At 42.1% G+C, this 25,237-nt stretch overlaps 1 protein-coding gene across 10 annotated transcripts in view; it reads left to right on the top strand.

Annotated features, from left to right (window-relative positions):
- The window catches only part of SETX (senataxin), a 91,722-nt gene extending 67,072 nt beyond the window's left edge, over positions 1-24,650 (top strand). For 6 of the 10 annotated variants that reach the window (XM_070799478.1, XM_070799479.1, XM_070799482.1 and 3 more), the window contains 9 exons: positions 1,297-1,368; positions 3,211-3,360; positions 4,327-4,434; positions 7,580-7,767; positions 8,364-8,456; positions 9,406-9,570; positions 12,521-12,619; positions 13,226-13,313; positions 21,122-24,650. In XM_070799478.1, the coding sequence (XP_070655579.1) occupies positions 1,297-1,368; positions 3,211-3,360; positions 4,327-4,434; positions 7,580-7,767; positions 8,364-8,456; positions 9,406-9,570; positions 12,521-12,619; positions 13,226-13,313; positions 21,122-21,853 (1,695 nt within the window). In that variant the 3' untranslated portion in view covers positions 21,854-24,650. The other 4 variants (XM_070799485.1, XM_070799484.1, XR_011569477.1 and 1 more) reach the window with 4 other exon arrangements.
- Positions 24,651-25,237: the final 587 nt, after the last annotated feature.

Genomic DNA, 25,237 nt, shown 5'->3' with positions numbered 1-25,237 from the left:
ACGATATACAGCCTTGACGTACTCCTTTTCCTATTTGGAACCAGTCTGTTGTTCCATGTCCAGTTGTAACTGTTCCTTCCTGACCTGCATATAGGTTTCTCAAGAGGCAGGTCAGGTGGTCTGGTATTCCCATCTCTTGAAGAATTTTCCACAGTTTAATCTGATTCACGCAGTCAAAGGCTTTGGCATATAAAGCAGAAATAGAGGTTTTTCTGGAACTCTTCCTTTTTCCATGATCCAGCAGATGTTGGCAATTTGATCTCTGGTTCCTCTGCCTTTTCTAAAACCAGCTTGAACATCTGGAAGTTCACGGTTCATGTATTGCTGAAGCCTGGCTTGGAGAATTTTGAGCATTACTTTACTAGCGTGTGAGATGAGTGCAGTTATGCGGTAGTTTGAGCATTCTTTGGCATTGCCTTTCTTTGGGATTGGAGTGAACACTGACCTTTTCCAGTCTTGTGGCCACTGCTGAGTTTTCCAAATTTGCTGGCATATTGAGTGTAGCACTTTCACAGCATCATCTTTCAGGATTTGGAATAGCTCCACTGGAATTCCATCACCTCCACTAGCTTTGTTCGTAGTGATGCTTTCTAAGGCCCACTTGACTTCACATTCCAGGATGTCTGGCTAATTAACACCTACTGAATGGAATGTGGAGTGTTAGTTGTTGGGTTGCTGGGTAATGAGCTGAGGTTTAAAAACAGACCACAGGAGAAGTTGTAATAGATTTATTACTCACAGGTCCTGGAGGAGGTACATAGCATACCTTGAGGAGCCACGCAGGAGGTCCATGCAGAGTGCAGACAGAAGCAGGCCCTGGGCCACATATCTGTATCAGGGTCCATGGGTGGAGTGTTTTGACATATCCAGACTAGGGCTGAATTGGGCAGTTTGAATGGAAAGAGCAGGCTTTTGGTAAGTTTCTTGGAGGGTTTTATTTCAAGGTCACGTATAAGGCATACAGGTGCTGGAAGGAAACAGCATTGACAAGAGCGAACATTTGCTGGTGACTCTCTGGGTGCTATATAAGACATTTGCAAGAGTGAGGGGCGAGTGTCAGTTTGAAGTCACAGCAGGCACCTTGCCAAACACAATGGATGTCAGGGCAGCAGTGCCCTGGAGTAGCTTAGCTGAACTCTGATACACAGTAGTATAGAGAGACTGGTAGGGGAAACACACTGGGCGAATCAGTTTTTCATTGGTAAAGTACTGGCTCTTCTTTTTGAAATGTGAGGCAGTTCATTGGAAAGCGTTTTAAAATGCTTAGTTTAATGATAGCAGTCTAATTTTTTTCAGAGGCAAGAATTAGATGGAAAAATTGCCAGAGTTTCAAAAGAAAGGCAGGAGCTTGCTTCTAAAATTAAAGAGGTAAGTAGTTCATCTGTAGCATTTTCCTGGCATTTCTTTTTTGAAATTATGAAATAGTTCATTCAGACAGCCTATGGTCTTTTCTCAGTTACATTTAAAATCTGAGAATTCCCGGTTGTCCAGTGATTAGGACTCTGCACGTCCATGCAGAGGATGTGAATCCAATCCCTTTTTCAGGGAACTCAGATCCCTCAAGCTGCATGTGTGGTCAAAATGTATATAAATCAATAAAATTTTTTTATAATGAAAAATTAATATCAAGCATATACAAAAATAGAGAAAATGGTGTAACTGCTTGTACATTTATAGTTTTTTCTGAAAGTCAGTGTTCTCTCCAACCCAGAAATTTATGGTAATTGTCATATGAATAATTAATGAAACTAAATTTGTAGGGTTTTCCTGTATTAAAAATAAAGAAGAAAGAAAATTACATGTCTGAATTCAGGTAGACCAACAGTGACTGGGATGTGGCACAAGAAAAGTGCCTTTTTTCCCTCAATTTTTAGCTGAAAGCATAAGCTCTTTTTACTTGTTTTTGATCACAAAAATTCTTTTATAGCATGTATAACTTTTCCCCCAGTATTCTTTGGATATAAAAATATCAACTCAAGTTTAGGTGAGTCGAAGCTAGAATGGCCAGCATAGAGCCCTAATGAAATGAACTGGGGGTAAGGGAGAGAGGGTACTATGAACTGGTAATGGCATTTGTATTTTTGAGCTGAGATTTTTCTCTTGAATATATTTTTGACTTCTGTGTGGCTAAATGAATATAGTTCAATTTAATGCATATTTCCACTAGCAGTTTATTTCAATTAAAAATTATGTGCTGCTGCTGCTGCTGCTAAGTCGCTTCAGTCGTGTCCGACACTGTGCGACCCCATAGATGGCAGCCCACCAGGCTCCCCCGTCCCTGGGATTCTCCAGGCAAGAACACTAGAGTGGGTTGCCATTTCCTTCTCCAGTAAAAATTACGTGGAAAGCTATTAAAGTTTAAACTCAGCCCAAAATTAATCTTTCCATATTTCAGGATGAAGTCTTTGTTTACTGGTGTTACGGTTTTTTGCCACTGATCACATTGTTCTGTGGGTTGTTAAATTAATTGCACTTGCAGTTTGACCATGATGCTGGCTGTATGGAGAGGGATATGGCAGTTAGCATATGAGCACTGGAGGGAGGGCCACAGCTGCCACCACCACCTCACAGACCTGCCTCCAAGAGTGCAGGTTTGAGTCTGTCATATGCTCAGCTCCAGCTTTTCAGGAGCAGAAATAGACTAACTGAATCTCTGATGAGACTCAGTCTCCATCTCAGTTTATTCCATTATATAGACGTGGACCAAGGTGGTCGTTAGTTCTGTGGGAGTAAAGTGCTCATGAGTGTCACAGGTGTTTTTGTTGGTACTGTTCTTATAAAAGAAGGAATAAGGTTACATGCTAAAACTAACAGAAAAGGGTATGTTCAGGCTCAGTTTTGTTCCTGGTTTTACTCAGATAATTGCTTCACAGTTCAGTAGAATTATTTAGTCTTTCTTATTCTGATACCTTCCCACATACATCAGGCTGTAAGAATTTTAAGTTTACTTTGACCAAATTAAACCCTGAATAAATTTTTCTTAACGTGCTGAAATCACGTTCCGAGATTAGACTCCCCTGCAGACTGTCCTCTCTGATGGCTTCTGAGTACCTTGAGTGCTGCTGTTTCCTAGATTGCAGGTTCCCACCTGACATTTACTGAACATTTTTCTGCCACATAAGTGGCAAGTGTGTTACAGTGCAAAGAGGCCTATCATAGTGAAGAAGTTTTTAGATACAAGTGAACATTGATGAACTTTTATTCTCTTAGGTTCAAGGACGCCCACAGAAGACACAGAGCATCATCATCTTAGAGTCACACATCATTTGCTGCACCCTGAGCACGAGTGGTGGCTTGCTGCTCGAGGCTGCTTTCCGTGGGCAAGGAGGCGTCCCCTTCAGCTGTGTCATCGTTGATGAGGTCAGTGAGCAGTTGGCCATATAGCTCTTGCCTAGTGCTGTGAGGAGGAAGTCCTAGGTGAAGAGTGGCTGCCAAGATGTTGACATAGTGGCCTTTTTGCATCTGATTTTGATCTGCTCTTAAACATGTGTATTCCTGTATGTTGAAATATGCTGCTAATAAACCACCATGATGAAAACTGCTTTTCTAGTATTGGAATTATAGTCTTAGGTATTCCTGATCTTAACAAAATCCATCCCAAGGATTGTCTAGCTCCTGCTTAGAATATCTCTGGTTACCTTTTGAAGCATTTTTAATATAATTGGATAGCTCTGAGCACCGTATTTTCAGCTTTTCATCCTAATTCCTAGTTCATTCATTGAGCAAGTATTTATTGGTTACCCACTGTTTGCTAGAATCTAGAGCCAGAAGACAAAAAGAGATGGAAAATGAAGAATAAAGAACCCGTTCAGGAGATCCGAGATCCACTATTCACCAAAATGAAGGAATAGAAAAGATGATGAAATAGTTGAAGGAAATATTGCCAAATTGAAGTGAAGCTTGAGGGTTGCAAATGTGAAGTGGCCTCCTGAGGAGGAGAGCGGGCGGGCGGGTGGGGCACGCCGAAACACAACCCTGTCGGGCACACGTCCAGCGGGAACAGACAGACCGACCGGGGACAGGACTTGGCCCTTGCAGTTTATGGCTGCTTCCCAAGTGATAGTGGCACCTGAAAGATGGCTGACTTCCACAATGTATGTGTGTTGGGGCAGGGGGGTTGTTTTGGGTTTTTTTCCCCCTCCAAGCATTTAGAATGTTCTTATTGTTTTCTAATCAAAGAAAATCTTTATTTTTGATATTTGGTGCAGAAGGAGAAGGTGTACGTTTTTGAATGGCTAAGACTTTCCTTATGAATTACACTGTATATGGATAAAAAGTAACAGAGAAAACTGTGACTGTATCTCCGTTCTATACTTTCTTACCAAGGCTGGACAGTCTTGTGAAGTTGAAACTCTTACTCCGCTCATCCATCGTTGCAACAAGCTTGTCCTCGTAGGAGACCCTAAGCAGCTCCCTCCCACAGTCATTTCCGTGGTATGTTTTTTCACATTCATGTTGCTGTAAAGTGGAAGGGGTCTTTTGGTTTTTTGTTTTGTGGGGTGGGCATCCTCCTTGGATCATCATCTCTTACTTGCAGGGAGAAATAGGGAATGGCTGAGGAAAGAGAACAGCCACTGTTTAGAGCCTTCATAGTAAAGTCTCCAAAAATATTCTTTGTTCATAATGAGCTTGTGTGTGTGTGACAGGAGCATGTAGGTGTCTTTTGACAACTTCAGAAGTTGAAGAACAGAATGTCCCATGCGCAATGGGCTGTCCCTCTGAGAAAGGCAGTGTGCAGGTCTTCTAAGGGACGATTTGTTTTCATAACATAGCCACCAAACCCATGATAAAAACTCTAAAGGCAAGGGAAAGGATCCCAACCTCGTAATTTATATTTATGTATATGCAAATTTTGAGGAAACCAGTAAGATAAATTATTCTTACAGTAATGTGTACAGTATTAGGATTCCGTATCCTATAATGTTCCTCACATGCTCTGAAAGGGAAGGTGGAAGGAAAGAGACTGGGCTCCGCTTGTGGGAAGATGAGCAAGCAGCACGGTTGTGTCCCCTTCCCTGTTGTGTGAACACTCACTAGAACTGCTCCTGGAAGTGCATGGCACAGTCAGGATCCGGATGTTTTGGGTAATCTTGCACAGGTCTCCACCTAGGTTTTGAAACTGAATAACATTGGAGCATTTTACTGATACAGAGAGTGTGCGTGCAGAGTAGCGGCTGCGAGAACAGACCATTTTCACAGCATTTCTGTTCAGTTATGTTCTGTTTGGTTATGTAATGAAAGCGTGTTGCTGTTTTTTGTTGTTACTGTTCTTTGACTTTGGGATCATCAACATGATCGTGCAGTTCTTTGATGTCTGAGCACTTGTGCGTGACCATGTGAAGGGGTAGGCTAGGAGCACCCCTGACCTGGAGTTAAGACCTTGTCCGTGGGGAAGAGCTGCTGCACCAGGGTTCGTGGGGAGTTAGGAGGAGCCAGCTCCGCACTGCGTTATGTGACTAATACAGCGTTTCAGGGATTGACTGATGACTTCTCGAAGGGCCTTAGCATGCAGTTAGCGAAAGGGGGTTGTTGATAGTCCTCAGCTTTACTGCCTTCTTTGGTAATTGATTAAGAACAGCAGAAATGAGAAGAAGAATATTTGGGCTTTTCTTATTATAAAAATAATACAGGCTTATTGAGAAATTTTCAGAAAATGATTATAAAGTTAATTTTCTCAACATGCCTTTCTGACCCCCTATTTCTAGGAATAATTACTGTGAATAGTGCAGTGGATAATTTGAACAGTTTGTGGTCATGGATGTGCAAAGTTGCCTTTTCTCCAGTCTCTGTTTATTGAATGCTAGCCTAATTCAGGCACTGTTTTAAGTTCTAGGATTATGACAGTGTTGAAAACTGACAAAAATCTCTGCCCTTACAAAGCTGACATTCTAGTGGGTAACAGACAATAAGTTACCAAATTCAGAAGGTTGGGTAGTTACAGGGAATGTATGCATTTGTGTGTGCCAGCTTTGACCTTGTAAAGGTGGCAGAATCCGTCTGTGTCACACTGCCTTTTTTCCAGTCAATAAATAAATCAGGAATGTACATTCATGTCAAAACATGAAAATCTCCGTCATTTGGTAGGACGGACCCGGTTTTTTTTTTTTTTTTCTGTAAGTAAATGTGTTACCTCCTATAAATCCATTTTCTTTTTTCCTAGAGTGAAGTAAATGAGTTTTTTTGTTAGCTTGAATAGATAAACTTTTGAGGTATAGATGATAATGCCAAATGTCCACTAAGAATATTTATTCTATTTAATTACACAGACCTATTTAAAATTGCATATTTATATAATCACTTGCATAAATAATACAAATAGGAAGTAATGTCTTCTTTCTCCACTCTGATAGTTTGTGAAACAGGTTTATTAAAACTTTGCATATACATCTTCAGTGCTCATTTCTGCAACATACTCAAAGTTTCCACTATTCTTTCTCAATTTTGACATGGTGCTAACATTGAAACGTATATCCTAAGTATATCCCAACTGTGATTACATGAAGACACTTTTCTTCATTTGTCAATTACCTCTGTTTCAGGTTTCAGGTTTGTTGTAACCCTTTTTTGGATTTATGAAATCAACTTAGTTTGTCTCCTCCATTAGAATGTTCTGTGACACTCGATGTTATTCACCTTAGACTCTCAGCACCCGAAGCTTTAGACGCTAAGTGCATATTGCCTGGATGGATGGATGAAGAAATTGGTCTTTAAGAGGCTGGTTTACAATGACATTCATTTTTTCAAGCTGTGGGAGCGCAGCCCAGAAATAATGGTTAATATCTGTGTTAAAATTCTTTGCTGCTTTTCTCATCCGTTCTTTCAGGTGACCTCTGTTAGCACCAAAATAGCGATGGTTGTGATCATTCACAAGATCACATCATTCATCAACAGTATGTGGGATTTCTAAATAAGGAGAATATGCCTCAGCTTTTGTAGTCACGCTCCGTGGCTTTTCAAAGGTGGAAGTCAGAAACATCTTCTTTCTCTGAATCTTTGGTTGTTGGTAATGCCATGTGCATTTTATTTATTTTTTTTTTCAGCTTTTTTATTTTTTATTATAACATGGAACTACTCTTAAAAGCTTCTAAGTAAAAATATATCTTTTAAATTATATTTTAAAATGAAGCCAAAGTTTCTTTTTAATCAATGACACTGTAGCTTTGATGAAATACATGTAAGAATATCTAGCTCTGCTGCTATGCAGTTCTACAAAATTACAAAAACTCTTATTTTTTAGAATTAAATAAAGAAAACAATTTATAAGTACTGTCTGTCTTCCAGGTACATGATCTCATGTAATATTCACAATACTTCTAGTATCGTTATGAAAGTGAAAGTGTTAGTCCCTCAGTCATGTCCAACTCTTTGCAACCCATGGACTGTAGCCCATCAGGCTTCTCTATCCATGGGAATCTCCAGGCAGGAATACTGGAGTGGGTTGCCATCTCCTTCTCCAAGCCATGTGCATTTTAGATGTACGTTTGCTGTGTACATTGTAGAGCTCAGTAATTGTTTTTATAATAGTGGGAAAAGTACAGATGAGTCGTTAGAAATTATTGCTTTGTCTTCCCCCTTTCAGAAGGCACAGGACTACGGCTATGACCAGTCGATGATGGCCCGCTTCCACAAGCTCCTGGAGGAGAGTGTGGAGCACAACATGATTGGCAGGCTGCCCGTCTTACAGCTCACCATCCAGTACAGGATGCACCCGGACATATGCCTCTTTCCTTCTAGTTATATTTATGATGGAATCTTGAGAACAAATAGGTGGGTTCTTCTCATTGCATGTTAGCTTGTTTTATTTGTAGGTTTGGCTGCTTAGGAAGAATAGCTCTTTTACAGTGCTCTTAAGTCTTGTTATTAAAAACATAAAGGTTTAATAATTTAAATTATAAAAGTCATGTTGATTGTAGCAAATGCAGATAAATGAAAAGGGGGATAAAACCAACCCCCCTATTTATACTACCCAGAAATAATCACTAGTAACATTTTAGTATATTTACTTCCAGTCCTTGTACTATGCACATCTTTTGTTTTTTTTTTCCTTTTTCTCTTTTGGGAAAAAAGAATCATACCATGCTTTACCTACTATTTTATACTTTGCTTTTTTCATGTACTGTATTAATAATTTTCCAGTCATAATTGTTATATTTTAAATACATAGATTATTCTCCCTAGCACTAGAATAGAAATAAAATTCACTCTTTTAGTGTATTGAAATTTTATTTTTTTAAAGACAAGTCCTTCTTGTCCCCTTTTCCCTAGCTCTCTCCCTGCCACATACACACAGAAAAATGGTAGTAATAATTTAAAAAAATGTTTCTGACTTGACTTGTGTTCTAAATGCTGCTGCTCTTTTATAGAGGGACAGAGACCAGTCGGTGTTCATCTGACTGGCCATTTCAACCCTACCTCGTGTTTGATGTTGGAGATGGCTTAGAAAGACGGGATAATGAGTATGTTCTCTTATACTTCAGTCTTCACTGATGGTGTCAGAATTTTTATATTGTTTTTGTTTATATTTAAGTTCAAAATACTTTTCATACAAATCTCTCTGCCTAGTGCCAGGGCACAATCATTTTCTTTTAGCTGGATTGATAAATTCATCTTTTAATCATAAAATTTCTGATATCTTTATGTATTTCAGTCTTTCAGTTTTTCTTTCTTAATTGTATTAGTCGGGATTATATTACCTAACATGTGATAAGCACTTAAGTAGATCCATGCTGAACTCACTGCTGTTGCTGCTAAGTCAGTTGTGAGTAAAATAGACGTGGCCCCAGTGCAAGGCTATTGTGGTCTAACACGAGGCAGACATTAACCAGGCCATTACTGTGGTGATTGATTATTCCAGTTGGGTAAAATATTGGGAAGGAGAAATACAAACACAGTTGAATTAAGGTGTGAGGCAGAGGGTGGACGATACTTTGAGCATGTTGGATTGTGTGAATCGATCGGGTGGTCTGTGAATGCTAGTGCATGATCCACTTGGCCTGTGGTGGGGAATGAGAAAAGTGATAACATCTGAAGCTCTTTTCTCAGTGTTGGGAAGATAATAAATCTGTAATAGGAGCTCTTCATTAGTCATGTCTTCATTATTATAAATACCTTTGTTCTCACTGTGGCTATCCCTGTTTTAACAAATGAAGAAGCTGGTGTCTAAACTTATTTGACTCCAAGCTCTTTTCTGTCATACAGCTTCATGTTTCACTGGGCAGTTATTCTGTTTATTCATACGTACAGTGTTAATAATGGTCATTATAACAGCCTCTTTGAATCACTTCTGACTGAATAAAGATAAAGCCTCCCAATCTACCCTTTACTGTAATAGAAACAAAGTGGAACTTAACAATTGGACTGCTATTAGTTTTGATGTCTTGTATTTTTTTTTTTCATCTTATTTAGCTCATATGTAAATGTTCAAGAGATAAAACTGGTAATGGAACTAATTAAACTTATTAAAGACAAACGAAGGGACGTTACTTTCCGAAACATTGGCATAATAACCCATTACAAGGCTCAGAAGACAATGATTCAGAAGGATTTGGACAAAGAGTTTGATAGAAAAGGGTGAGGCATCTGTATTTTTATGGCTCTTTCCAGTTTCTCTGTTGAATTAAAAAGAAGAAAGAGGGGATGGAAGGAGAGAAGAAAATGAAACTTAACCCCCGGGGCAGGGTCATAGACCCTGGTAACATAGAACAAGGAGACCAGGACACTGGCTCCACAGACTTGTGCTGAGAAGGGAGTGAGGTTACACTTGTAGCACCTGTAGACGGAGTGCCTGCTGCCTTTTCGAAGGTCTTCACCATTACACTTGACAGTGGAATTGACTGAGAAACTCTCCAGACCTTTCCATTTAGTTGGATGACTTGTTAATCTAAATTCTAATTGTAGCAAGATATACATAGTCACATTTTCACTTAGAAAAAATTATTTAAACCTTTTAGTGCCTTCATGTATAGGGTGAAGATCGTGTCTTTGTCTCCTTTTACCTCAACAGTAAAATTAAAAATTAAATATTGGAAATCCAGTAACTCCGTTCTGCACCTCGAAACACACAAACTACCAAAATTGACACTAGGGAAAAACCAGAAACATTGGATAGATCTATTAAATGTAAACAGATTGAGTTAGTAATCAAACACTTACCAACAGAGAACAAAGCCAGGACCAGGCTTCTCTGGTAAATTTATCAAACATTAAGATTTAACACCAGTCTTTTTGCAAATGCTTTCGAAAAATAGAAGGGAAGACTACTCATTTTATGGGGCCACTATTATCTTGATACCAGAGCCATGGAGACATCACCAGAAAACAGAACTACAGACTAATATATCCTTTATGAATGTGGATGCAAAAATTCTCAACAAAATAATGGCAGCTGAACGCAGTAGCATATTAAAAAGATTATAGACCAGGATCAAGTGGAATTTATCTCAGGAATGCAAGGTTGGTTCAATATATGATAGTCAGTCAGTGTTCTGTACCATAATTAAAGGGAAACCCCACGTGGCTGTGATCATCTGAATAGATTTCATTTATTTGAGTGAAAGCATTTTAGTGCAACAACAACCTTTCATGATAAAAATACTCAACAAATTTAGGAATAGAGGGGAACTTCCTTAGGCTAATAAAAGACATCTATGAAAAACCCATAGCTCAAAAACCATACTTGATGGTAAGGTGAAAACTTTCCCTATATGATAGGAAGGATAGGATGTCTGCTCTCACTGCTTTTGTGCAGCATTGTATTAGAAATTCTGTGCAGAGCAGTTAAGTAAGAAAAGGAAATGCAATATTTGTGCAAACTGCTAGTCCTTATAAACAAGTTCAGCAGAGTTGTAGGATACAAGATCAGTATGCAGAAATCAGTTGTACTCAGCAGCCACGAGAAATCTGAAAAAAATTTTTTTAAATTCCATTTACGGTAGCATCATAAAGAACAAAATACTTAGGAATAAATATAACCAAAGAAATAAAAGCTCCTACACTAAGTACAAAAAGTTGTTGAAAGACATTGAAGAACTCCAAAATAAGTGGAGATAGTCCATGTTCATGGATTGGAAGACTTACTAAGATGGCACCTTTCCCCACGCTGATCTACAGGTTCGTTATCTCCATCAAAATTAAAACTACAGTTTTGGAAAAGCTTACTGCAAAGTTCATGTGGAAGTGTAAGGTACTCTCCAAACAACTTGACAGAACAGTGTTCGGGGGCTCACACTTTTTCAAAATTTACTACAAAACTGTCAACATTGTGGTACTGTCATCCGGGTAGACATATAGACTAATAGAAGTGAGATTCCAGAAATAAATCCTTACGTTTGTGCCCAGTTGATTTTTCAAGAAGGGTGCCAAGACCATTCAGTGCAGAAAGAACAGTTTTTTCAACAAATGGTGCTGGAAGTAGTATAAGGTATCCTCCTGCACAGAGTGAATATTGCCCCGTGTCACACTGTATATAGTAATTAACTCGAATTAGAGCCCTGAGTCTTCAGAGACAAAATTATAAAATGTGTAAGGAAACAAAAGTAAATTCATATGATCTCAGATTAGGCAACAGTCTTGGGTGTGATATCCAAGCACAAGTAACCAGAGGAAAATTAAATTGGTCTTCATAAAAATGAAAAGCCTTTGTTTCAGACAACACTATCAAAGAGTGAAAAGACAACCCACAGAATGGGAGAAAGTACTTGCAAATTATTCATCTGATGAGTTATATCCAGAATATAAAGAACTCATACAACTTGATAATAAAATGACAGTCTTATTTTGTTGAAAAATGTGAATAGCATTTTTCAAAAAATAAAAATCCAACAGGCACACTGAAAGGTATTCCACATCATATATCATTAGGGAAATGCAAATCAGAACTACAATTAGATAACCAAACCATTTCATATCCACCACGATGACAGTCATTGAAAAAACAGGCATTAACAAATTTTGGCAAGGATGTGGAGAAATTGAAACAATACATTGCTGGTGAGAAGACAGAATGGTAAACCATTGTGGAAAAGTTTGGCAGTTCCTCATAAAACTTAGTTACCACATGACCAGCAGTTTCATTCCTGGATACATACCTGCTTTGGGGAAATGTTCACAGGAAAGTTTGTACAGGAATGTTCATAGCAACATTATTCATGATAGTTAGAAAGCAAAGACAACGCAAACTTCGAAAAATTGTATATGGATAAATTGTGTATTTGTACAAGCAACCATGCAGTTGTTGGAAGGAATGAAGTAGTGGGATATTTTGTGACACATGTGAACCTTGGAAAACATTGTGCTAAGTGAAAGAAACCTGACACAGAAGGTCACATGCTCTGTAACTTCATTTACATGCGAGCTATGTCCCATGTAGAAAAGTCCATAAAGATAGAACATAGATGAGTGGTTGCCAGGGCCTGGCGGGGAGGAAATTAAGAGACTGATGGCTAATGGGCACAGGGCTTCTCCACTGGGAATAGACATGCTTTAATAACTGTTTTTCAGTAAATATGTTTCTCTTTAATAGGGCAGCAGAAGTCGATACCGTGGATGCCTTCCAGGGGCGTCAGAAAGACTGTGTTATTGTTACATGCGTCAGAGCAAATGCCACACAAGGCTCAATTGGGTGGGTAACTGTCATCCTTGAGTTTTTGCTTTGTTTATAATCCAGAAGTAGGTCTATTTTTAATCACTCTTAAGAGAGTACCATCATTTGCTCAATTATATAAAAAATTACATAACGTCATGAAGTTTTTTTTTAAGTTATGTAGTTGGTCCACTGTTAGGTCTGCTTTTCTTGGTTCCTTGTGTCCATGTCACAGAGTGAATCTTTTTTCACTTGAGAAAATTAGATGATTGAATCCAATATATTTTGCAGGGGCATGTTCCTCTCCACAGTATGTGTCATAATTGATCTACTGTCATATTTTTAGGATGTTTTAAGACTTAAAAATCACAGCATTAAAATTTCTAATATCTAAGTCACGATAGGAAATAGGTGCATCACTTTGAAGGAAAGCTCCAGACATCGTTTGTTTATTGTTTTTGATGAGAATTGCCCTATGCCAGGTCCCCTGTGTTGAGAGAAGGGGTGCAAAAGCATTGTGATTTTAAAGCAGAAGGAGCCAAGAAAAGCTGTCAGAAATATCGCCTGTGTCTCACATACACTGATACATGGCCTAGTCATTCCATACAAAGAAGTAACTTTTTTTTTTCTTCTTCTATTGCTTAGATTTCTGGCAAGTTTGCAGAGATTGAATGTCACCATCACACGAGCCAAGTACAGCCTCTTCATCCTCGGACACTTGAGAACCCTAGTGGTAGGTACATTCTAGAGGATCAGGGATCTCAAAAGGTTGCCCCTTATTACTCATACTGGGTTGAGGTTTTGTTTTTATCTTTCATCAAAATGGAAATGATTTCGAGGTCACAAACAATAGAGTTCCTCTTACCCCTCATCCCCACCTTGTTAGTCCCCCAGCAGCTTCTTCATGGGAGCTTTTAGGCACCCAGACTGTTCTTATCTTAGCCCAGGACCCAAGTAATCACAGTGTGCTCTCAAGATGACCTTTAAGAAATTTTTTCTACATCGTGGGATTGGTCAGCCCTTAGTAAACTTAGTTAATGTGGTCTCAGCTCAGCCTAATGCCAGAGAGAGTGGGAGTTTGCAGGTGTGTGTATGGATCTTCACTTCTGTCCTGACGCTTTGAGCCGCACCACTTGCTGCTTCCCTTGAGAGATGAGTGCCATCAGAGTCCTCTGTCAGAGCAGATGCTCCTCCAGAAGGGTCAGGTTCTTCTTGTGGTCCACAGACAGTATAGCGTAGTTGGATGAACCACAGCTGGATAAACGTGTATTTGCTGCGTTGTCTCATTTAGGGGTAATAACTCAGTTTCTCTAATTTTAACAGTCTTTGGTTTATCTTAGCAGAAGTGCTAACTTAGTTCAGTTCAGTCGCTCAGTCGCGTCCAACTTTTGTGCCACCCCATGGACTGCAGCACGCCAGGCCTCCCTGTCCATCACCAACTCCTGGAGCTTACTCAAACTCATGTCCATTGAGTCGGTGATGCCATCCAACCATCTCATCCTCTGTCGTCCCCTTCTCCTCCCGCCTTCAATCTTTCCCAGCATCAGGGTCTTTTCAAATGTCAGCTCTCTGCATCAGGTGGTCAAAGTATTGAAGTTTTAGTTTCAGCATCAGTCCTTCCAATGAACACTTGGACTGATCTCCTTTAGGATTTGACTGGTTGGATCTTCTTTCAGTCCAAGAGACTCTTAAGAGTCTTCTCCAACACCACAGTTCAAAAGCATCAACTCTTCAGCACTCAGGTTTCTTTATAGTCCGACTCTCACACCTATACATGACTACTGGAAAAACCATAGCCTTGACTAGATGGACCTTTGTTAGTAAAATAATGTCTCTGCTTTTTAATATGTTGTCTAGGTGGGTCATAACTTTCCTGACAACTTAGTGAAGTGAAGCGAAAGTTGCTTAGTCATATCTGCCTCTTTGCAACTCCGTGAACTGCACCGTCCATGAAATTCTCTAGGCAAGAATACTGGAGTGGGTTACCCGTTCCCTTCTCCAGGTGCTCTTCCCAACCCAGGGCTTGAACCCAGGCCTCCCGCATTACAGGTGGATTCTGCACCAGCTGAGCCCCAAGGGAAGCCAACTTAGTATTTCCCCCTATTTTGTCTAGTTCCACCAGAGGGCGTTCAAATACAATCTCCTCCTTCAGCTCTTCCCTAGGTCTGTGGTCTGCAGCTTTCGTTGTTTGGTACCTCCTTGAAATAATTTTTAAAAGCTGCATATCCTCCATTTTAAGTTGATACTGAGAATCTTTTATCAGAAGGATTGATAAAGGTTTTGTTTATAATATGTTGTAAATACTGACATTTTAAAATAAGGCTAATAAAAATAAATCTATTATGTCACTCTTTTAAGTGTATCCAGTGGGGTAGAGACCATTGTTATTCTTTCTGCTGTTTAAAATTGAATTGTCATCTGTACTGTTCAGGATATAATTCAGTGGGTATAATGAATATGTTTTCATAATTAAAAGGCTGTTAATATGACTTTTAGGCTTTTCTGCCACAAAAAAAGTTTACAATATAAATGGAACTTTTAAGGAGTTGTTTTTCATAACTGTTTGGGTAAACTGTGAAAATTGTACTTTTTTGGTAACTTCCTATTGTTCAGTCACTAAGTCATGTCTGACTCTTTGTAACCCAATGAACTGTAGCACCCAAGGCTTCCCTGTCCTTCACTGTCTCTGGGACTTTGCTCAAACTCATGTCCATTGAGTCAGTGACGCCATCTAACCCATTTCATCCTCTGCCGCCCCCTCTCCTCTTGCCCTCAATCTTTCCCAGCATCAGGGTCTTTTCTAATGAGTAGGATCTTTTCCAAGGAGTTGGCTCTTCACATCAAGTGGTCAAAATATTGGAGCTTCAGCCTCAGCATCAGTCCTTCCAGTGAATATTCGGGTTGATTTCCTTTAGGATTGACTGGTTGGATCTCCTTGCAGTCCAAGGGACTCTCAAGCATCTTCTCCACACCACAGTTCAAAAGCATCAATTCTTTGGTGCATCAGTTCTTCTTTATGGTCCAACTCTCACATCTGTACATGACTACTGGAAAAACCAGAGCTTTGAGTGTACAGACCTCTGTTGGCAAAGTGTTGTCTCTGCTTTTTAATATGCTATCCAGGTTTGTCATAGCTTTTTCCTTCGAAGGTGCAAGCATCTTTTAATTTCATGGCTGTAGTCACTGTCTGCAGTGATTTTGGAACCCAAGAAAAGAACATCTGTCACTGTTTCTACTTTTTCCCCATCTGTTTGCCATGAAGTGGTAGAACTGGATGCCATGATCTTAGTATTTTGAATGTTAAATTTTAAGCCAGCCTTTTCACTCTCCGGGCTTCTCTCATCGCTCAGCTGGTAAAGAATCTGCCTGCAATGCAGGAGACCCCAGTTCAATTCCTCGGTCAGAAAGATCCCCTGGAGAAGGGATAGGCTACCCACTCCAATATTCTTGGGCTTCCTTTGTGGCTCAGCTGGTAAAGAATCTGCCTGCAATTCGGGAGACCTGGGTTTGATCCCTGGGTTGGGAAGATCCCCTGAAGAAGGGAAAGGCCACCCACTCCAATATTCTGGCCTGGAGAATTCCATGGACTACAGTCCATGGGGTTGCAGAGTTGGACATGACTGAGCAACTCACTTTTCACTGTCTTCTTTCACCCTCCTCAAGAGGCTCTTTCTGCCATTAGAGTGATATCATCTGCATATCTGAGGCTGTTGATATTTCTCCTGCCAGTCTTGATTCCAGCTTGTGAGTCATCCAGCCCGACATTTCACATGATATACTCTCCATATAAGTTATATAAGCAGGGTACAGTATACAGCCTTAATGCACTCCTTTCTGAATTTTGAGCCAGTCTCTTGTTCCATGTCTGGTTCTAACTGTTGCTTCTTGCCCTGCATATAGGTTTCTCAGGAGACAGGTAAGGTGGTCTGCTATTCCCATCTCTATTTACCGTAGTTTGTTGTGATCCACACAGTTAAAGGCTTTAGCAAATCTATAGTGAATCGTTCAGTTCAGTCGCTCAGTTGTGTCCGACTCTTTGCGACTCCATGAATCGCAGCACGCCAGGCCTCCCTGTCCATCACCAACTCCCAGAGTTCACTCAGACTCACGTCCATCGAGTCAGTGATGCCATCCAGCCATCTCATCCTCTGTCGTCCCCTTCTCCTCCTGCCTCCAACCCCTCCCAGCATCAGAGTCTTTTCCAATGAATCAACTCTTCGCATGAGGTGGCCAAAGTACTGGAGTTTCAGCTTTAGCATCATTCCTTCCAAAGAAATCCCAGGGCTGATCTCCTTCAGAATGGACTGGTTGGATCTCCTTGCAGTCCAAGGGACTCTCAAGAGTCTTCTCCAACACTACAGTTCAAAAGCATCAATTCTTCGGCACTCAGCTTTCTTCACAGTCCAACTCTCACATCCATACATGACCACTGGAAAAACCATAGCCTTGACTAGACGAACCTTTGTTGGCAAAGTAATGTCTCTGCTTTTCAATATGCTATCTAGGTTGGTCATAACTTTTCTTCCAAGGAGTAAGCGTCTTTTAATTTCATGGCTGCAGTCACCATCTGCAGTGATTTTGGAGCCCAGAAAAATAAACTCTGACACTGTTTCCATTGTTTCCCCATCTATTTCCCATGAAGTGATGGGACCAGATGCCGTGATCTTCGTTTTCTGAATGTTGAGCTTTAAGCCAACTGTTTCACTCTCCTCTTTCACCTTCATCAAGAGGCTTTTTAGTTCCTCTTCACTTTCAGCCATAAGGGTGGTGTCATCTGCATATCTGAGGTGATTGATATTTCTCCTGGCAATCTTGATTCCAGCTTGTGCTTCTTCCAGCCCAGCGTTTCTCATGATGTACTCTGCATTGAAGTTAAATAAGCAGGGTGACGATATACAGCCTTGACGTACTCCTTTTCCTATTTGGAACCAGTCTGTTGTTCCATGTCCAGTTGTAACTGTTGCTTCCTGACCTGCATATAGGTTTCTCAAGAGGCAGGTCAGGTGGTCTGGTATTGCCATCTCTTGAAGAATTTTCCACAGTTTATTGTGATCCACACAGTCAAAGGCTTTGGCATTGTCAATAAAGCAGAAATAGATGTTTTTTCTGGAACTCTCTTGCTTTTTCCATGATCCAGCGGATGTTGGCAATTTGATCTCTGGTTCCTCTGCCTTTTCTAAAACCAGCTTGAACATCTGGAAGTTCACGGTTCATGTATTGCTGAAGCCTGGCTTGGAGAATTTTGAGCATTACTTTATTAGCGTGTGAGATGAGTGCAATTGTGTAATAGTTTGAGCATTCTTTGGCATTGCCTTTTTTTGGGATTGGAATGAACACTGACTTTTTCCAGTCCTGTGGCCACTGCTGAGTTTTCCAAATGTGCTGGCATATTGAGTGGAGCACTTTCACAGCATCATCTTTCAGGATTTGAAATAGCTCCACTGGAATGCCATCACCTCCACTAGCTTTGTTCGTAGTGATGCTTCCTAAGGCTCACTTAACTTCACATTCCAGGATGTCTGGCTCTAGGTGAGTGATCACACCATCGTGATTATCTTGGGTCGTGAAGATCTTTTTTGTACAGTTCTCCTGTGTATTCTTGCCACCTCTTCTTAATATCTTCTGCTTCTGTTAGGTCCATACCATTTCTGTCCTTTATCGAGCCTATCTTTGCATGAAATGTTCCCTTGGTATCTCTAATTTTCTTGCAGAGATCTCTAGTCTTTCCCATTCTGTTGTTTTCCTCTATTTCTTTGCATTGATCAGTGAGGAAGGCTTTCTTATCTCTTGCTGTTCTTTGGAACTCTGCATTCTCATGCTTATATCTTTCCTTTTCTCCTTTGCTTTTTGCTGCTTTTCTTTTCACGGGTATTTGAAGGCCTCCTTAGACAGCCATTTTGCTTTTTTGCATTTCTTTTCCATGGGGATGGTCTTGATCCCTGTCTCCTGTACAATGTCACGAATCTCCGTCCATAGTTCATCAGGCACTCTATCAGATCTAGGCCCTTAAATCTATTTCTCACTTCCACTGTAAAATCATAAGGGATTTGATTTAGGTCATATCTAAGTGGTCTAGTGATTTTCCCTACTTTCTTCAATTTCAGTCTGAATCTGGCAATAAGGAGTTCATGATCTGAGCCACAGTCAGCTTCTGGTCTTGTTTTTGCTGACTGTATAGAGCTTCTTCATCTTTGGCTGCAAAGAATAGAATCAGTCTGATTTCGGTGTTGACCATCTGGTGACGTCCATGTGTAGAGTCTTCACTCTCAGTGAATTCACGCGGAGTGAATCTGTAGTTACCTCACAGTAAAGGCGGTTTTTACCTTTCCTTTCGCACTGGAGGACAGCCGATGTAACAGGCAGTGTGCTGATAGTGTCAGGTGAGCAGCAAAGGCACCCAGCCCTTCATGTACATGCAAATTAAGAGTTTTGTAAAAGTTCTTTTTCCTGTGACCATAAGGATCAAAGTGTTTAACAATTGATATCTTATCAGTTGAAGAACATATTTACAGTGATTATTTTTATACAGTTAAATTCTGATCATATTCAAACCTGAAAAGTCAATGTTTGCAGAGCTGTGTGTCTTAGGTGCTTGGATTACCGAAGCCTTCGTGGGCACCCCTGTGTTCACCGCAGGTGATTGTACCTGCCCCAGCAGCTTGCTCTGCAGTCAGCCTGGGGACGGGTGAGAATGTGGTGGTGACTGGGAAGGGTGGAGTGGAAGGGCAGGAAAGCCCCAGGAGGGGACGTGGGAAAGCTGAAGTTTGAAAGCTAAAGTTTGGAAATAGATTCCCAGAGAACGCCCCCACATCCCTCCCCCACCAAGGGCATCTCTGTGAGCCCCCAGAGTCACACACATGCAAATTTGCAGAGCGCTGCTGTCCCACTCTGGGAAGCTAGAGAAACTCAGAAGAAAAGCTCCCAGTCTGACTTTTGGACTTTCTCTTCCAGTTTACGGGTTTCTTCCTGGGCTTCTCCCCTGCCCCCTTTTTGGTTTTCAGCCCAGTTCCCCTTATGGGAGTGGAGTGCGGACTCATAGCGCTCCCTCAGACCTGTTCCTGTGACCTAGGGCTTGGGTTAGAGACCATGTTTAGGTGCCTCAGACTCAGCAAACCCACAGCAAGGCCACCTGCTTTCCAGGTTGGAGTGCTGGCACTTTGTCATATAAGAGGTCTGTGGGAAGGTTTCAGGCAAGAGCCAGGACTTGTTCTTTTTAAAAATGGTTTGACCAAAAGGCAAGAGCTTGTAGTCACCCAGCTGTGAATTTCTCCAGGATCGCACACCCTGCAGTCAGAAATGATGAAATGTGGAAACAGAGTGCGTTTCAAAGTCATTTAAATAAAATAACCATTCATGTCTTCCAGTTGAGGGAGCAGACTCATAGAGGTCAAGTGACTTGAGCATGGTCACACAGCAAATAAATACTATGGCTTCCCTGGTGGCTCAGCTGGTAAAGATTCTGCCTGGAATGTGGGAGACTTGGGTTTGATCCCTGGGTTGGGAAGATCCCCTGGAGAAGGAAATGTCTACCCACTCCAGTATTCTGGCCTGGAGAATTCCGTGGACTGTATATGTATAGTCCATGGGATCGCAGAGAGTCTGACACGGCTGAGCAACTTGCACTAACTCTATACCCCCAGCCACCTATAGTACAGGAGCCCACAGGAGGGTTGTTGCTCAGTCACTAAGTTGTATATGGCTCTTTGGTAGCCATCCTTTTTCTTCTCTTTCCTTTGTCAAAAAGTCTTCATCGTTTTTCCCTCCACTATACTCTCTCTTCTAAGGAAGCCCAAGTTTTGATGCTTGTAAATAAGCAGTTTATTCCCTCTCTTCCTTTTAGAGGAAGAGAGGAGAGATGCATGAGTTGGATTTTCTTTCACCTTCTTTAGATGTGCTTTTCATAACTTAAAGCTCTTCTAGAAGAGATAGAAAGTTTCATGATATCTTTAGAATAGTATCTCAGTGGATTAAGATGGTTCAGCCTGATGGAGTTTGGGAAGCCTTTGGGAATTTGGTGACAGCTATGGACCTGTTTGTAGAACAGTCAACATGCACTCAAAAGTTAGAGCTTGCTGAAACTGAGCCTTCCTGCCGTCTTCCCGGAGGCAAGCAGCATCAGAGGAACCTCAGTGGGATGACGGAGCCCTCCTACAACTGCGTCATCCAGGACACTAACCCCAGTCACGTGTGGTAGCAGAGAGCTTGAAATGTGGCTGGTGCGACTGAGGAAGTGAACTTCTAATTAACAAATTCAGATGGCTGCACAAGGCTCCTGACAGCAGACAGAATTGCATGACAGCTAATTCACCCACATGGCTTGAGTAACAGTGACAGAAGGGCAGAAGTCTTTCTTAGAGCTGTGCTGAGTGCTGTTTTGTAGCAGCGTGTTTTATCGTTCTGTATGCATCTTATTTTTTCTTTTGGCTTTGTCAAGTAATGGATTCTTGAGAATCCGTTCATGAGGGTATACTTAAACTATTTGTTCCCAAGCACGTGAGTGTTTTTTGGGGATGTAATTTTCTTCCTTCTCTTTGTCTCAAGGAAAATAGACATTGGTATCACCTGATTCAAGATGCACAGAAACGTGGCGCCATTATTAAGACTTGTGACAAGAACTACAGACACGATGCAATGAAGATCCTGAAGCTCAAACCATTGCTTCAAAGGAGCCTTACTCACCCTCCTGCTGTCGCTCCAGAGGCATCCAGACCCCAGGGTGGCCTACCCAGCAGCAAGCAAGATGGTGAACTCAGCAAGACATCTTTTGCTTCTTCCCTATACCACTCACCCTCTGACTCCAAAGAAGCCACAGTCACTGAGGCTACAAAGGATCCTGAAAGGCCACCCAATCAGGACTGGCTTCGGGACCCAAGACTGCTGCGGAGGATGGGCTTGGCCTTGGATGCCCAAGGAATAAGCCTCAGGGAGCCGCAGCCCTTGAGCCCCCAGCATTCCGGAGCAGCGCCTCCTTTGGGCGCCCCAGGCTGCCCTGGGAGTCCCCAGGAGCCAGGCACCACCAGGCAGCAGGGAGTCACCCTGAACAACCACACGCCTCACATGCAGTGTGACTCTCCAGTTGCTAGTACTGACACTTCCACAAGCAAAAAGAAGTGTGACCAGGAAGAGGGGGTGCTCAGCCACAGGAGAGAAACCAGGTCCTTGAGTGTAGGGGATCAGGAGTGGTGGGCTAGCTCCCACGCAAAGAGGAACTCAGACTGGGATGAGAGGGTCCTGGAGGAGGACAGCTGCTCAAAGAAGAGACGGGTTTTATAGTACGGCCGAACAGCAGAGGCTGTCAGCCACGACCATTGCTGCAGACCTCTGATGACTGACTAACAGGCTTGTCCAGATACGACTGCTTTTTTCCTTATAGGAGTTTGTTGTTGGAAAACAAAACGTATTATAATACATGGGCCTCTTGGTCCTTTCTGTCAGTTGCAGAAGCTTTCAGAGGACATTTGTGCATCAGTAATTATGTCTTTGAAGTAGGAGGCTTGCAGTGTTGATCTCTCGTTCTTGTAGAAAAGGAGGTCAGCCTGGAGAGGTTGTAGAAGTTGGAATGTATATTTGTATAGCAAATAACAAAATCCTTTTAAAATTTAATCTGGTAGATGGCTTTTCTTTCCCCTGCTTAAAATGTTAATCATTTTCAATAGAACAAACCTTATATTAAAAAAAAAAATGTGAGGAGGGCAGGTCCTTTAAACCATTGTTATGACAAAACAGATGTTTAACAGCCCAGGTAGTCTGGCAAGGAGCTGAGTTTAGTGCTGCTGAGTCAGAGGTCTCTAGTTCTATTTTTTAAAAGCAGCTAGAGTCTTCTGGGGAGAAGGCAATGGCACCCTACTCTAGTACTGTTGCCCGGAAAATCCCATGGATGGAGGAGCCTGGTGGGCTGCAGTCCATGGGGTCGGTAAGAGTCAGACACGACTGAGTGACTTCACTTTCACTTTCCACTTTCATGCATTGGAGAAGGAAATGGCAACCCACTCCAGAGTTCTTGCCTGGAGAATCCCAGGGACAGAGAAGCCTGATAGGCTGCAGTCCATGGGATCGCACAGAGTCGCACACGACTGAAGCGACTTGGCGGCGGCAGCAGCAGCAGAGTCTTCTGGGGGAAACTTGGGAAGCAGAAAGTTCAGTTAGTTAAGTTGCGCTGATGACCTTTGTAGACCAGGCACCCTGACACAGGATAGTGCATTTCTGTGATGAGTTCATCTTCTAGTAGTGAGCACATAGTTCTCCAGCTTAAATTCTCATTCTTCTTGAATTAGGAGAATATGAAAGTATAGTTCTTGACATGTCATTCAGATGCCCCCAGTGTATTATGAGTTTTCTGCAACTCATGGGTTAGAAATCCAGCGGTTGCCAAGTGCAAGATCAGTGCCGAGGTGTCTTGTGTGAAAGCGTGCATTTCTTGGGTTGAGCCAGAAAACTGGGTGTTCACCATCTTCCCAAGGGGTTCCTGGGGACTTGAGACAATATTTTAGACAGGAAAGAGACAGCCTTTAAAAAGAGCAGGCTGGAAGAGCAGCACGGATACTTGGGATTTCAGAACCAAGGAAAGAGTTGACAGATTTCCTCTTGTGTCTGGAGACCATTGTCACTGATGCAGATGCAGCGCTGTTGCGGGACATCTGGTTAGAGGGCTTGTGCTTCTGTGAAAGCAAGTGGCTGTAGTGGGTGGAGGTCTGGAGACTTGGGCGTGGGCAGGGCTGCCTGATTGCAAAGCCTGGCTTTCCCTGCACACAGTGGTGCTGAGGTCTCACAAACGCAAGCGTGTGTTAACAGTCGACCTGCGTTTGAACCCGTGGTTGGTTGTGTACACCGTGCAGCACCCCAGCTACTCGGGGGTAGAGAGCACATCTCTGAGTGTGAACGTGCACCCTCTGAAGTGTCTCTGCTCTTCTGCTTTTTAAGCAGAAAGGGCTTTGTGTTCGTCAGAAATTGTCCTGAAGCAGGTTATTAAGAGCTTTAAAAGAGCGTTTGGTTGCCAAAGGTTTAAACACTCTACTTCTCTGTTCCCCTTGTCCCTCTCACTGCTATCTAGACCTCTGCTGATGGGCGTGGATATTCCCTGTCACCTGGGGAGCATGCGCTCTGTCCCCAGAGTCAGCCCCTGTTCCCCCGTCACGGAGGTGGGCCGAGCCCTACTTGGGGCCAGGGCTTTGTAAGCTTCCTGCCTGGCCTTTGGCAAGAAAGCTCTTTGTTGCTGTGTTTATTTTCCTCCTGTCTTGGTAGAATGCTTGATTTAGCAGACAGTTGTAGTGATCACGGTTTAGAGAGTCTAGAAGGTGTTAGCTTATAGAAGAGGTGTGATGGACACTGCTGGGCCAGGAGCTTTCCCCATGCTGCTCACACAACATGAATTTAAGGCAGGGTCTGTTGCCTGTTCCCACATGTCATGCCCACCTTTTGGTTCACCACTCACCTAGTCTGGGAATGCAAGAAGTAGCACATCAGAACACCTAACGAGCACGTGTGTCCTGACAGTCCCTCCCAGCAGAAGTGGTCATACCGGACATTGCATTGGAAACGCACCGTGGTTCCAGTTGGCGTACTTTATGTATCTGCACAAAGCACTTCATGTGTACCGTGTGGCCTTTCTTGATGTAGCTGTCACAGCAGTGTTGTTGATGGGCGGTTAATCTGCAGGTGAAAAATAATAGCTGTTTGTTTTGTCCTTGCCATGGCATTATAAGAAAGTGCCCTGTCTTCTTTCAGTCTTAATTCTTTCAACATGAAAATATTCTACTTAAAATCTTGTTTTGTTTCTTTGTATATGATTTGCCTTGAAATTACTGTGGACAGTTTATTTAGTTCTGTTTTCATGTATTATCAGGAGCAGATTTGATAAGTACATGTGAATAACCTCCTGTAAATGAGTTTTATAACAAAATTGTACTAAACTATTTTCTAAAGTCAGTTGTGCAGATTTATAGTTTTCTTTGCTGTAGTTTTCTTTCTATGCCCTGAATTCCTAGCCAGGATTTGGCAAACAATAGCCCTGTTGTCTCTGTTAAGATCTGAATATTGAGGAAATGGCAGAATTAAAAGCAGAAACAAGAAAGCTGACGCATGTTAGGAGTTATTGAATGGAGATTCAAGGGACTTCCAGGTAACTCGCTTAGTCTGCCATTGGATTGATGTTTTCATCCAGTCTGCACCCACGGTGCTCCTAGCTTCTCACCTCTTCTTGGAATCTTATCCACAAGGTAGTGAGTGAGGTACGTGTGGCCAACTGTGGTGTCAGTTACCCGTTGAGATTTGGTCCAGAAACACACGCTTACCTCCAGGCTGAGCTTGGGAGAGCAGAGCAGATGAACAAGGACCCACAGAAGGACCTGCGGGAGCCCCAATGGCGGGGCTGGAGGCAGATGGCCAGGCCGGGGGTAAGCGCTGGTGGTTACAAAGGAGGGCACGTTCTCCAAAAGCAGTGGCTTCAGGAAGGACAGTTGGACATGCTGAGCTCCACCAGGATGTGGGCCCCGCCAGCCTCCCTGGGCCTCCCACTCATCCGGGATGGAGGCACCCACCACCCGTGAGGGTAAAGGGACGACCTCGAGGGGAGTCCTGGGGCAAGGTGAAGTTGCCAGGAGACCTGATGAGAGGCGGGCGCTCTGTGATGGCCGTTTTATCCATGCAGTTGGTTCCTGC

Source organism: Bos indicus, chromosome 11 (genome assembly GCF_029378745.1).
Source record: "Bos indicus isolate NIAB-ARS_2022 breed Sahiwal x Tharparkar chromosome 11, NIAB-ARS_B.indTharparkar_mat_pri_1.0, whole genome shotgun sequence".
In the NCBI taxonomy this organism is placed as follows: Eukaryota; Metazoa; Chordata; class Mammalia; order Artiodactyla; family Bovidae; genus Bos; species Bos indicus.
Note: the sequence above shows the minus strand (reverse complement) of the source record. Positions and strands in the feature narration are given on the sequence as shown.